Below are 13,068 nucleotides of genomic sequence, written 5' to 3' on the forward strand. Positions count from 1 at the left end.
AACTTTACAGGAATACTACAGGATCAACTAGCGCAACAACAACAGAACCCTCCATTACTCTCCCTAACGCACTATATTCCTGCGATTCTTGCCCGTAAAAGACGGATAGGTCGATATTCTCTATCTGTCTCTTACAGCAGATGTACTGTCTGTTTCCCTTACCATCCACACTCAAAGTCATTGTTCAACATGCTGAACTCAGTGGTTTGCATCACCGAGCATCGCTCTGCCCTAGGCAAGCAAGTCATCTTACCGTGACGCCAGTCCTAGTACGCATAAACGAAGAGCGGGTTCTGCTTGTCCGTCAAATTTTTAAAGTCGAATTCGGTCATTGTATGATCCTCAGCCTGCTCAGACAGCTGCAATCTCGTACTTTCACGCCGCTTGTTCTGAAATACCAGAAAAATACGGAGGCTGATGAGCATGACGATCAGTACTGCAAAGGAGACCATACAAGCTCCAATACCGAGACCTGGAACCTTGTTCAGTATTCAAAGATACGGCAAGCCGGTAGTAAACGAAGAGGCACTCACCGTAGCGGGGTTGCTGGGATGGTTTGAAGAATTGTGGTCCAATGATGCTAGAATACTAGTCAGTCATGGCTACGCCTCAGGGATAACAGAGCTGTAGCAAGGCGTCGGGAAAAACACTCACTTTCCAGTGCTATATCCAATCATGGCCAGCGAGTTTGTGACTACTTTCTTCGTGTGCCCGGCAGTGTTGGCAGAGATCATGGATAAAAGCAAGATGTAACCTGTGGGAAAGGCAAACATCTGGAAGAATGGGAATCATTCGATCCTCATCAGCAGCTGGACCCAAGAGACCAGAAAGTGATGGAACACTCACGATATAGAATCCACCAAGCAGAGCGGCCTTGTTGTGGTAAGGAGCCGCAAAGACGATGACTGCCCCGACAAGAGCGATAGTCAGGGCAGTGATCATGCACCATGTCCGAGTGTTAGCGACCTTGAGACATACCCAGGTGATGATCAACATAAGGATGAATTCGAGAGCTCCGGATGGCATCCCAAGCTGGAAACGGAAATTATCAGCAGCGTGGACAACCACGGAACCCAATACAATACTCACCAATGTCGTCTCAAGCACGCCGTACCCGAAGTTTTTGATGACGAGGCTGCCAAACTAATGTCACGGTTAGCAACAATTCAGTTTGACATATTCTCAGTCCAGCTGGCCCAAACATAAAACTCACAGTAACCATGGCGTTGGGAATATTCCAAATCAGAGCCATCCAGAAAAATGCCCATGTCTTGAGGTCGCATAGAGCTTCGACAAGCTGCTCGCGGCGGAATTTGGTGTTGTGGATGCCCGTGTGGTTCTGACGAACCATCTCGATCGAGGCATACTTCTCCTCGTCATTTAAGAACCATGCTGTACCTTGGTTGTCTGGCAACATGAACCACAGAACAATCGCCCATAGCACCGAGATGGCTCCGGTGACCAGGAACATCCACTTCCAAGAGGCGATTCCCACATGTATGTGTCCCAACCCGTACGACAACAGACCTCCCAAGATCTGAGCAATGCCATTAAAGGAGAACCAGAAGCCCATGCGTAACGGTTGGTCTTGTCTGGCATACCATGCGCCGCTGATGAGGATAAAAGCCGGAGTGACACTATATTTTTTTTGTCATTGTCAATTAGCGACATTGAACCCCGACCTGCCCCAGAAGGATCGCCTTGGGCGCTTACATTGATTCTGCCATACCAAGGAAGAAACGAACCGCCATGAGCTTGGCCCAGCTGTCGCATACCACATGCATAAAGAGAATAACTCCCCAGAAAAACCTATTCCGCAAGGTAATGAGTATATGCTGATTGTAGTTGATAAGGGCATCGATTGAGACAACGTACACACTGGCGGCAAGGCATTTTGCAGCGGCGAACTTTTGCAGCAGGTGGGCAGCGAATGGCTGAGTTATTAAATAGCCTGCAACGTCAGCACAGGAGACAACAGACCACATTGTGGAAGGTAGTTACCAAAGTAGAATATACTGCCCAATCATGAATACTCGGTTCCATGAAGGTTCTGGAGGCGAAAATTAGCGACTGGGTAATGCGAGTCCTTGGCGTGAGTGGATATACAGTGTCCTCGATAAGTCCAAAGATAGCCGCGTAACTCAGGGTCGACTTGTCCAAGAATTGGAGCATTGTTGTGAGGCTAGAGATGGAGTCAGCCTCGTCCATGTTGATGGTTCGAAGATTGTAGCAATCGAGCCTTGCGCAGATTGACGGGCAACTTACGCCAGGAGAGGGAGCACCCAAGTGTCGATCTTGCGCAATGCACGCCGTGTGACAGTCGGGTCAATGCTAACATTGCCAGTCTCATGGATAATGCGAAGACCAATGTCATCATCGTAGCCGGCGGCTAATTTGAGGTCACCTTGCTGAAGTAGCATCTCATCCCTGGCCGGAGTGATGGTAACAACATCCTTTGCATCAGTCGCAAGTTCTTTTTGAGGATCCATTCTGGGTGGTGCAGTCGTGGTGTCTGGAAGATTTGGTTGTTCAGTGTTCGAAGCAGGATAGTCAAAGGGTATTCATGTATCCTTTCTGGTGGGGCTCTTGGTCCTTGCCCAAGATAAGAACGAGGTGATATAGGTCATCCCACTCGTAGTCCTATCGCCGCGGCGATAAATTCCCGCCTCGTGCCGACCCACTCTCAATGTAGGTTGTCAAAATACTCCATCGAACACGGCAAAATATCGCCGGTGTGTCGAGGGCTCCTCTGGGTCATCCGCCAAGGAAGAGACAAAGATAGGAGCCGTTTGGCTGTTCCTGGACCAGTCTTGTCAAATTCTCAGCAATAGTCTTATCAGCATCAGCTCGCATCATCATTCAGCATGGGTTAGCTCGGCTCGAACAAGAAGCCTTTAACCCTTTTGGCACAGCAGCTTTGCCTGTCGCCCACCCTGCAGATCAACGAGCTTGTCTATAAAAACAAGTAGAGGGTCACTGAGTTGTTCACCTGGGTTTTGAAGAGGCAACCTTTTCTATTGCCGAGTATATACTCAAAGCGCACCGAGAGGCCAGTAAAGAGACGAGCTATCAGCCTGTTACAACCTCGGACAGACGTTCTAATAGACGCTCAGAGAGCAACACTTATAAAGACGGTCATCGGACACGCCCGCAACTCAGCCTGTTCAACACCTTAGAGTCTAGGACTAGTTAGAGCGCAAGATATTGAATCTACTATATACTCGATTCGTCTAAGCCTAATATATAGTGTATGTAGTGCGTCAGTATCGAAATAATTCTTGCAAACCAATGTCCCATCACACTAAATGCCTATTAGTCATGCAGCAGATCATTTACGAGGCCGTTGACCTTAATCTTCTTCGCGTGACAACGTGCGCAAGCCCTCAAGATTCCATTTATCATGGTGCGCTTCGGCGTTGAGTGGCCGGGTTGGTGGGTGGACAACTACAGAGGCCATACTGGAAGAGCCATGGGCTTTCAGGCGCAAGATATATATCGTCCTCTCAAACTGCACATTTACATAGATACACCACGTGACCTTCGTATCCGACTGCGCTTAAGACTGTTGTGCAACACTCAGTTCTAGGCGATGTCTGGGGGCTAAATGTGATGTATTGACGAGTCTGACCTCCAGGTCTAGGAGGTCGCTGTTCTATCTATTTATATGGTAAAGGAGCGAAAATTTCTTTATCCTGCTGGAGGAGGTTCTCTTCCGGGCATCGGCGGCGATCGAGGACGTCTTCGTCGGAGGCCAACGCCCTTGCGTTGGCGAGGTCCTGTTCCTCCATCCTGAGGACTATGAAATGGCAAGAATGAGTGAATTCATGGTGTTGCAAGGTTTGTAAGGAACGTGAGGGCGTCGGCGTTCCGCCGGAGGCGCTAAGGCGCTAGGCGTGAGTATTTGACTTGTAAAGACGGTGACTGACATCGCCCGCAACTCAGCCTAGTCCAACAAAGACCCTCAGCGTCCAGCATAAACCCTACCTTGAGAAATCTAATAGCCATGACAGATTGACAGTAAGTCAAGATGGGTTCAGACACAGAGCGAGCAGAAGTATATCAACGAGCTTGACCAGCCATCACGATATCTAGGCGCCACTGTTCTCACGATGGCCACGGGCAACTGGCGCTCAGCCGCTACAGATAGGAGCAAATTCCGTCAGTATGTTATTCGCTCAGTATGAGCTGCTTTGAACCCGCAGTCGATGTTATCAGTGCCGGATTGCCGCCATGGTGATTTATCGCCGGACCGGTAGTGTTACCCGTGATCCTTAAATGAAAGCCACGGTGCCCCTTAGCGTCGCGTCACGATTCGGCCCTCCAGCAGGTGAGTCAAAGGTGATCCCTTACCCCTGATCGCGCGAGTCGAGGGTGTACAAGGACGGCATCACCCAGTTTCCTTATCCGGGCTGAGGCATGAGCAGTTCGACCAAACCTCGGCGGCACAACAGAGCAAAGTCTGCCCCGAGCTCCGGGAGGTCAAGCCGATTCCGGTCGCGTTCTCACTCTCTACCGCTCTCTCTCTCTCTATCACACACATACACACACACGGTCACACATTCTTGTGAATTCAACTGGAGGCAAGTTAAGGCCCCACTTGCTGCTTGCCACAAGCTCCTCCAGGAGTCTCACCAATCTCCTTCTTGATCAGAACGTCGGAGGCACTAAGCCTCTTCCCCTTCGTCATGTTTATCCGACCCACTCTTATCCGAGAGAGGGTAGTGTGCATCATCGGAATCATTGTGTTCATTTTCAAGCTCGTCATCGAAGTCCCAGGCGAGTTCTTCGGTTGATGACTGGAACCCTTCGTGGGAGAAATTGGTTGAATCGGATGCGTCGGTTGAAACTTGAAGATATCAGTTGACCTTCTTGATCACACTTTATAATTTGGACCTACGAGAAAGCCTGTTAAAGAGATTCGACAAGCCCCCAACCCTCATCACCTGCCGAGCACGCCAGAAGGCCGGTATGATAATTTCTTGAAGCCAGTTCTTATGTATGATAAGGTCGTTATAATTCCAATTGCCTACGAACTCGTCGGCTGTGACCTCCCACAAGCAAATATAGTGATCATTGTATTCAACACTGGCGTAAGGGTCAGGGACATTGTATTCCTCCATTTCGTCTCGGACGTTCAGCACGGGTAAGCCATTTCGTACACGTTTATCTGGGTCAATAACGGTTAGAGTAAAGGGTCCTCGACCTCGTCGGGTTCTCAATCTTGCAAGGCTTTCGATTTCGGAAGACGAGTCTGTGAATGAGATGTAAGGAGTTGGTGTCCAATTGCGGTGATTAATGTGAATGGTCAATGAATCTTTTCGAGATCTGAAGCTGTCAAGCCGTCCACGACCTTCTCTTGACCTCATACGACCATTTGGATCAGGTTGGCTCCCTGACTGGCCGTCCCAGAGCCTAAGGAGTGGCCTGTCGAAGGGTTGGCGACGCCCTCGCCACGGGTGTCGGTCCTCTTCTGGTTGGAACACGGTTCTTAACAGCGGATATAATAGGCCAGACACGATGCCAGAATTGAAAGTGGCGTCGTTCTCCATGGCCGAAGCGGTTTCTGCTAGAATGAGAACGTACACTCGGAGGCTATCCACCAAGCAAAGATGATTCTTTCAACTCGAAGTACGTTGCTCTCCGCGATCAGTAAAATCCTTTGTGCAAAGTATTGCTAATCTTAATTGACCTAGATCCAAGATGCGGCGATGATAAGTGAATATCAACGAGACGTACTGACGGGAAAGGACTGTAGAGGGTCGCAAGTACTGAAGAATCATCACCAGCGGATGGAGGGGTAGAATATGACGGATTCTTTCAGCCTCATCCACGTTCGCTGCCCAGGCCAGCTGATCTTTTCGACTCAGTCTGCAGCCTGAGTTGGGAATCCAGCAACCGGTGTCCCCATTGCCCCCTTTTGCAATAGATAAGATTGGCCAATTCCATGCGACAAGACGTCCATGCCGGTCGAAATGGCCCCGGAGGCGATCAGTTGCATGATTGTCGCATCCTATGGACAAATAATGTCATCTTTCACACCCCCTTTCCCTCGCGACTTGGGAGTGCAGACGTGGGAAGATGCGATTGGGCGGTAACAGTCGAGCTCAAAGGACAGACCGGTGAGTCAACACGCCGCCTCAGAAGAGGTCAGCAACGATAACCAAAGGCGACAATCCTGATAACCCGGCGAGGAAACTCAAGAGGGTTGGACAGTCGAGAAGAAAGACTACCCGGAGGGTGTTGGGAACAGGTTTGTTCTGCTCCATGGGTGCTTACAGCGTTTGTTCTCCGACCATCTAATATAGCTATACACGCGCCAGAGGAGCCGTCAATTCCCACTCAGCCGAATAAAATCACCTAAGCCTTTGGTGGGTTTATGGACATTTTATTCCTAAAAATCAAGGGTTTCCCTACAGAAGTTCTTCGCGAGAATGCTCTAGCCGCAATAGATTAACGACGTAAATGTAGGCATCAGTTGATGCATATATCAACTCCACCGCCCTTCTCAAATGAGTCTCTTTCTCTACCAGCCTTTTCATGGCTCCGAACTCAGGTTCAAAGAGCAAACCCAAACGTGTTATAATTCGTGCGCACACGAGCACTGGCATGATGACCACAAGAAAATTACTCAAGACTTGTTCCATTTCGCTGGTTGCTCCACTGCCGAAGCGGATTATGACTGGACAACAAACCATTATGTGCACCTAGGAGGAGTGAACGATAGACGATACCATCTCATCATCGATATGGAGAAGAATGGATGCAAGACTGCTTCAACGCCAGAAGACGTCACCCTTGAATTCTACCGCTTGAGAAAGCCGATTGGGGCAGCCTCGTGAGTACAACAACAGACCTCAAAGGATAGATTTGTTTAGGTACTTAACATGAAAAACACAGAATCTTCGAATATATCAATCCCGAGACTCACGAGCATGTTTACGAGCCGTCCCGTCACTTCACGAAAAGCTTCACCTGGGGAGGGGACGTGGATTGACTCTCCTTTGTTCCACTAATGATGAATAATAACTCCCCAACGTGACCTTGCCCCTCGTTTCATCTCCCAGGGTGGGAGCTTTGGAGACGAATGAATTATGAACCGGAGAAGGAGACAAGATTCTGTATGGGATCAACTTCAGCAACGTTTGCCGGAAGTGGTTTGAATTGCATAAGCGTCTATCACCAAGCTCCGCCGATTTAACCTAGATACCGCATGTGCTCATACGAGTCATCTTCCAACAGCTTCTAGACTGGTCAAAGCTTCTTTCATCTATTTTTCAAGTTCCATTCTCTTAAAACCATCCTTTTGCGGCGGAGTATTGGTACAGGTATTGCCACGCCACATTGTAGAGAGTAGCATACGTGTGTAAGGAGGAGGAAAATGGGAAAGAACGAGGAGTTTGCAACCACACAAGATGCGCGTAGGTAGGTAGATACGTACGTAGGTAGGTGGGTGGGTATGACCTAAAAATGCCCGCCCTGCCACTCCTCGTCCCTCAAAGTCTCCTCACTCTCGAGACTGCTCATGCTCGAATTCTTTCGTTTGAGCAGGTCCGCCAGACCAACCTTCTCGCCGCGCTGCATCGCCTTTTCAATCTCCCTCCTGCGCCGCTTCCCTAGCCGACACTGGGCCGTGTAGGTGGTGTTTTTCTTCTCGTGCGGACAGAAGCCCCCTGTCCAGAACTTGTCGCCCTTGCGGCTCATGCCGAACAGGTCGAGAGCGAGCACGGAAAAGACCAGGGCGGTCGTGATGGAGATCAGCGACAGAGACGACAGCGATTTCGCGAGTGGGAGGCAGATGATGACGGCGGCGACGCAGACGCGGAACACGAGACGCGGCCGTTTGCGGAGCCGCGTTTTGCCTTTGGTGTTGACACGCTTGTGGATGTGAGATAGCGATATGGCGGCCATGCAGATCAGCGCGACGCCTAGCCCCCCGCAGTAGAACCAGCGGAACGCTGTCGGCACCTCGGACTCAGACCGCTCGGCGTATCCTTCGCCCAGCCACTCCGGGTCCGCATCGGCAGAGTCGTGCGCAAGCACCAGCCGGGAGAGCGTCGACGCCGCGAGCACGTAGCCCATTATAAAGGGGAGGTGCGCCGATACCCATAGACTCGCCGAAACCCAGTGTCGACGGATAGCGTGCACGTGGACGTGGTACGCGTCTATTTCGAAGTAGATCCTAGAAAAGTCGAGTCAGGTCAGGTGAAGGAAAATTCATGTAATAAATCTCAGACGGTTGTTTGGTTGACATTTTGGGACAAGGCTTGACTTGTGACGGAGTAGGGTTATATACCGCTGTGACTGGGGAAGATAGAGGCACAACGACACGTTGTGTTTCGAGTAATAAAAGAAGTTGTTGTGAGGTTAGGAGAGCAACGTACCAATTAAACATGAATGCTTGAATGAGACCAAGGACTCCTTTACCAAAGAATGCATTGATGCCGAAAGAGGCGTGCGATTGGAACAAGATAGTTAAAATGGAGTAGCCAAAGACCTGTCATTTCGAACAAGTGTCGTGTCTGGTTAGTCAAGACTTGCCTTCAACACCTCAACACTGACGGAGAAGCCGGTGAAAAGTAGTAGAGACTCTAGAGACCAGAACTAGACACAGAGACAGATACGGACTTACCAGTGACACAAAAGCATTGTTCCGCTCGACACGATGTTCGATATTGATAGCGGGCGAGAATTCAAAATATTTCATCACACCCCTGAGAACTCCCGATTGGGTCTGCTTGACGAACCAGATCACTATGATGTTGCCGAAAATGTCAATGAAGATGGCGATGAAGATTAGCGATAACTGGCCGGGCCATTGGACATGGATACTCCCGATCCAGAAGGCGGACGAGATAACTATCAGGGCAGAGAGCAGGACCATCGAGCCGCGGATCGTGGGTAGGATCCAGGCGACGTAGATGAACCATACCGCATTGAAGAGGCGCTGTGTGAGGTAAAATGCGATTGCGGACGTGTAGGTCGATTCGAATGCGTAGGCAATGTTGGTCGTGAATCCAAATAGGCACACAAGGTAGAAGATCACATAGATCCGTTGGAAGATGTCGTCGATCTCAAAGTGGTTGATGATCATGGTTAGGTCGGCCCAGATCTTCCATGCTATGGAAAAGATGATGACAAAGTGCAAGAGGGACAAGCCATTGGCGCCCTCGACTGCCTTTTCGCCCACGATGTCGATGACGCCGACATAGACGAGGTCGAGGAAGAGTTCAAACGATGCCACCTCTCCCGCCTTTGCCGACCGCCAGAGCAGACCTTTGTGGAAGTACTGGCGAATAACGGGCCGCTTGAGGAATCGAAGAGGTTCGGCGGAGCGGTCTTTGTGCCTTTCCACGGCAGACGGGTGGTCATTGGTGTGCACGGACATCGTTTCGGAGTCGTCGTCCTTGGTGCGTAGGTGCGCCGAGTACCCGTACCGGTCAAAGGACGCGTCCAGAGACACGGCGTGCGCGGTGATATGATGTAGTTCGGCCGCGAGTGCGTCTAGGTCGGCTTTGACGGTTTCGATGTCAGTGTACAATTCGCCGTGGCGGTCTCGAAGCTCGTCCCTCCTCGACTGGTGGTGAGCGTGAAGATCACGCACCGCCTCGAGGTGCTCGGGGGTCCCCTGAAGGATGACATCGAATTCTTCAACCTTTTTCTCGCGGAGAAGTTCGCTGCGCTTCCGTTCTATGAGGGACGAAATCCATAGTGAGCTACAATGTAGATACATGGCCGGAAAGAGCTGATACGCCAACCTTTCTACTTACCGAGATGTTCGGGGCTGTGGCAGACGTGAACCGTCTTGCCGGTGTGAGGATGCACGAATTCAAGAAAACGTCTTCCGTGGCCGTGACCGTGGGGTATATGGAGATGAGGAAGATGATTATGGTGGCTGTGTTCGTGTCCTTCTTTGGTCTTCTCATCCCCCAGGCTGTTGGGAGTAGCCGCTCCGTTCTTGACGGCGGAGTCAGGTGTGTCCATACTTGCAAATGAGTTCGCTGGCTGAGGCTCAGAAGAATATCGACAGCTCGCGGCCTACGCGAGCATCGTCTGTGTGGAGTCGAATCCCCGGTCAACAACAAGATGGCAGATACATGTCTGGGATGATCGTGTCGGCGGAAATCTTGGACCTCTTCTTATTAATGTTTTGCGCACAGGAGGAGCTTGGGGGCGAGAGTGTCAGTTAGTGCTTGCTGACTGAACTTGGTAGATCTGAGACGCCGCGCTAAACTCGAACAGCACAAGACTAAGCCTGAAATGGAATACACCATTGGCCTTTGTCAGCAAACCCGCATCTAAGATCCTCTTGGCAAGGCTGGGCATACGGGAATCATCTTGGCAAGGCTCGGCATCACCGCTGTCTACAGGTACAGGTACAGGTACAGGCACAGAGGGACATGGTGCCAGATACGGCAAGGACAGCGACAACAGCGATATCAGACTGCTATCGAGATGTTGTGATTTCATTCTCCGTTTTCACATAGCGCAGCGGTACTCCTCTTGGTCCTCAAAACTATCTAATAGCAATTGCAGGGGTATCATCGTACTTCAAACATCAGTCATGCGGGCTTCAGCGCTCAAAATCCTGCCCACGATAGGGCGAAATATCTGTACAAAGGTGGCATCATCGACTTTTCAGCATCAAATGCGCAGGTTTCAGCTTAACTTCTGCGGTCGTTGCGGCTCGGAGATTCGGTCTCTGAATGTTTTCGTTTTCCATGTCGGGCTCCTCGACCTCTCATCGGGGACGGTAATGGTGAGCGTAGTACAGGGGACTGGATAGACTTGGTTGCAGTTGCCTGGAATTGCTCAAGGAGAACTGAGTGTGTTCGTTCTGAACTGTCGTCATTGAGTTCATCGGGACTGTCCCTGCCTTCATACTCACGATCAGGCCGAAAATGGGGGTGTGACTCGCGCTGACCACCATATGCGTTTTTAGATCTTGTATATTGCGCTGTAGCTCGCTCGTGACTCCCCTTTATTGAAAGGCCCATGCCATCGGTGTCTGGGCTTGATTGAATCACATTTTCAGTTCTCTGTACAATGCGCCGGATGTCGTCCAGCTGCTTAGTAAGGGCGCTTATTTGCTCATTGTTTTTGGACGTCTCGATGAGAGATCTAATCTGCGCACCCTGGGCTTCCGTGAGAAGGTCCCTCATATTGTCTTGTTTTTCTTTGGTCTCCCTAGATCTTGTCTCAAAATCTGAGTGGAGTTGCTCCAGATTTCCCTCGAGCTTAGTCACGATGCCGTTAATCGTGGCCTGCGTCTGTTGCATTTCCTCTTCAAGCTTGGCGACAGCCCTTAACCCTTGCTCAAACTTGGGCAGCAGTGGATCAAGAGACTTCAGGATTGCGCGATGAAGCTTACTGGTCTCGAGATTGTTGAAGCGGTGATCCAACCATCTGAAGTTGTGGGAGACAACACTGATGTCTTCTTGTTGCTTCTTAGTCAGCGTTTCCAGCTGTTGAATTCTAGGGGCAAGGCCTGCAGTGCTTGAATCATTCGCTGATGAAGCTTGAGGCACTGGGTGCGGGGACTTCCGAATGTCGCGTACTTCTTTTTCGAAGGCCGTTGCCTTAGATTTTAGTTCGTTGTCGATGCGATCAAGGGCCATGGCATTATCATGGGATGCTTTCAGGGACTCTTCCGCCTCTTTCAGACCTTTTTGGACACTCGTAGTCAGGTCTTTTTCGATTCGCTCTAGCTCCTTTGCCTGCCTGTCATTGTAGGCTTTGATCAGCTCCAATTCGATGTTTTGCTGTTCTATACTGTCGTCGATCTTCTTGGCGATGCTCGTAAGACTCGATACTCGATGATCGTTCAGGGAGTTCAAAACCTCGGACTTGAACTGATCAACGTCAGTGCGCAAGGCTTGAATTTCTAATTGCTGATCTGTAATTCGTCCGAACAAATTCTGAATCCTTTCCGATTGAACATCTGTAGATTTTTTGAGACTCTCAACCTCGTTCTTTGTCGTATTGACCACCCTATCCCTAGTTTTGCAACTCTCTTGAAGGCGACTAAGTTCCGTCCGCAAGTCTTGGACCGCCACGGCGTCGCACGACTGACTGTCCGACTGTGAGGCCACGTTCTTCTCGAGCCTTGAGACCCTATCTTCGACCGCGCCCAGATCGCTTCTCATAGCCTTACCCTGAAGTTGGGTACTTTTCTTGAAAGCATCCTCCATCTCGCGCCGCATGGTGTCGGAATTGTCTTTGAAAGTCTTGATGAGCCCGTCATAGGACTGTTGCAATTCTTTCAATTGCAGAGTCAGCGTTTCGATGGTAGTCTCCTGATGCGAGGCGCGTTTCTTCAACTCGTCATTTTCAGAGGAGCTTCTCGTCAAATCGGTAGTGACCTTGGCCAGTTCAGCAGACATGAGCTCTGACTTCTTAGAGCCTGATGAGATTTGTGTTTGCATAGCCTTGAGTTCCTGTCGAAGTTCATTCAGCTCTGCGCGCTGAGCTTGATGTTCAGTTGATCGTTTCGCGGGGCCATCCACGAAAATACGGAGGAAGTCCTCTAATCGAGTCTTGTCGGCAGCAAGATGTGCTTCCATCTCTTGCTGAGCAGCTTGGAAGGTTTCCTCAGCCTTCTTCAAACTCTGAGCCGATTGATGCACCACAAGAGGGTATTGTGAATGGGTGCGTTGAACACGTTCATGTGCCGCACGGACTTTTTTCAAAGACCTTTCTGCATTTTCCCTGTTGCGTGACAGGAGCCTCCCATCGATTGCATTAGATATCATGGTCATCATCGCTGTTTCTCGATCAGTGGTGGTGGGTCCTGGAGGTGTGCTACCATTTCCATGTTGGACAGTTGTCTCTGGTATTGTTTCATCTCTTAAGACGGCGGATTTGTTTTTCTCGAGTGCAGGACTGGACACTATGTTGCTGGGTTCGTGCAATACCGTCCGCCGGTGGAGTCTTGGATCTTTAGGGTTTACATGCGCATCCCCGGCACGACTTGAGACCGACATGTTCTGCCTGACACCATATCGAGAGAGCTGGTGACACGAGTCACGAGAAGCACGCCGAAGCCGCCAATCGAGTGTATTTGTGCTCCGA

The 13,068-nt window shown here is 50.3% G+C and overlaps 5 protein-coding genes across 5 annotated transcripts; 1 reads left to right on the forward strand and 4 right to left on the reverse strand.

Annotated features, from left to right (window-relative positions):
- Nucleotides 1–266: 266 nt before the first annotated feature.
- Nucleotides 267–2,489, reverse strand: PV08_09553 (uncharacterized protein; the record flags this gene model as incomplete). The annotated part of the gene is made up of 9 exons (XM_016383869.1): nucleotides 267–472; nucleotides 534–580; nucleotides 655–773; nucleotides 847–1,032; nucleotides 1,090–1,143; nucleotides 1,214–1,637; nucleotides 1,714–1,934; nucleotides 2,107–2,182; nucleotides 2,266–2,489. 9 exons carry the CDS (start codon nucleotides 2,487–2,489, stop codon nucleotides 267–269), a joined length of 1,557 nt encoding a protein of 518 aa, XP_016232492.1.
- Nucleotides 2,490–4,664: 2,175 nt separating this feature from the next.
- On the reverse strand, nucleotides 4,665–5,549 carry PV08_09554 (uncharacterized protein; the record flags this gene model as incomplete). The annotated part of the gene is made up of 2 exons (XM_016383870.1): nucleotides 4,665–4,846; nucleotides 4,898–5,549. The coding sequence occupies 2 exons, from the start codon at nucleotides 5,547–5,549 to the stop codon at nucleotides 4,665–4,667; spliced, it is 834 nt and encodes a 277-aa protein (XP_016232493.1).
- Nucleotides 5,550–6,746: 1,197 nt separating this feature from the next.
- PV08_09555 (uncharacterized protein) lies at nucleotides 6,747–6,994 on the forward strand (the record flags this gene model as incomplete). The annotated part of the gene is made up of 2 exons (XM_016383871.1): nucleotides 6,747–6,835; nucleotides 6,898–6,994. 2 exons carry the CDS (start codon nucleotides 6,747–6,749, stop codon nucleotides 6,992–6,994), a joined length of 186 nt encoding a protein of 61 aa, XP_016232494.1.
- A 467-nt stretch (nucleotides 6,995–7,461) lies between these two features.
- On the reverse strand, nucleotides 7,462–9,981 carry PV08_09556 (uncharacterized protein; the record flags this gene model as incomplete). The annotated part of the gene is made up of 4 exons (XM_016383872.1): nucleotides 7,462–8,179; nucleotides 8,382–8,494; nucleotides 8,630–9,687; nucleotides 9,768–9,981. The coding sequence occupies 4 exons, from the start codon at nucleotides 9,979–9,981 to the stop codon at nucleotides 7,462–7,464; spliced, it is 2,103 nt and encodes a 700-aa protein (XP_016232495.1).
- A 680-nt stretch (nucleotides 9,982–10,661) lies between these two features.
- Nucleotides 10,662–12,980, reverse strand: PV08_09557 (uncharacterized protein; the record flags this gene model as incomplete). Its single annotated transcript, XM_016383873.1, has 1 exon — nucleotides 10,662–12,980. One exon carries the CDS (start codon nucleotides 12,978–12,980, stop codon nucleotides 10,662–10,664), a length of 2,319 nt encoding a protein of 772 aa, XP_016232496.1.
- Between the last annotated feature and the right edge of the window lie 88 nt (nucleotides 12,981–13,068).

This window comes from Exophiala spinifera (assembly GCF_000836115.1).
Source record: "Exophiala spinifera strain CBS 89968 unplaced genomic scaffold supercont1.7, whole genome shotgun sequence".
NCBI classification, from domain to species: Eukaryota; Fungi; Ascomycota; class Eurotiomycetes; order Chaetothyriales; family Herpotrichiellaceae; genus Exophiala; species Exophiala spinifera.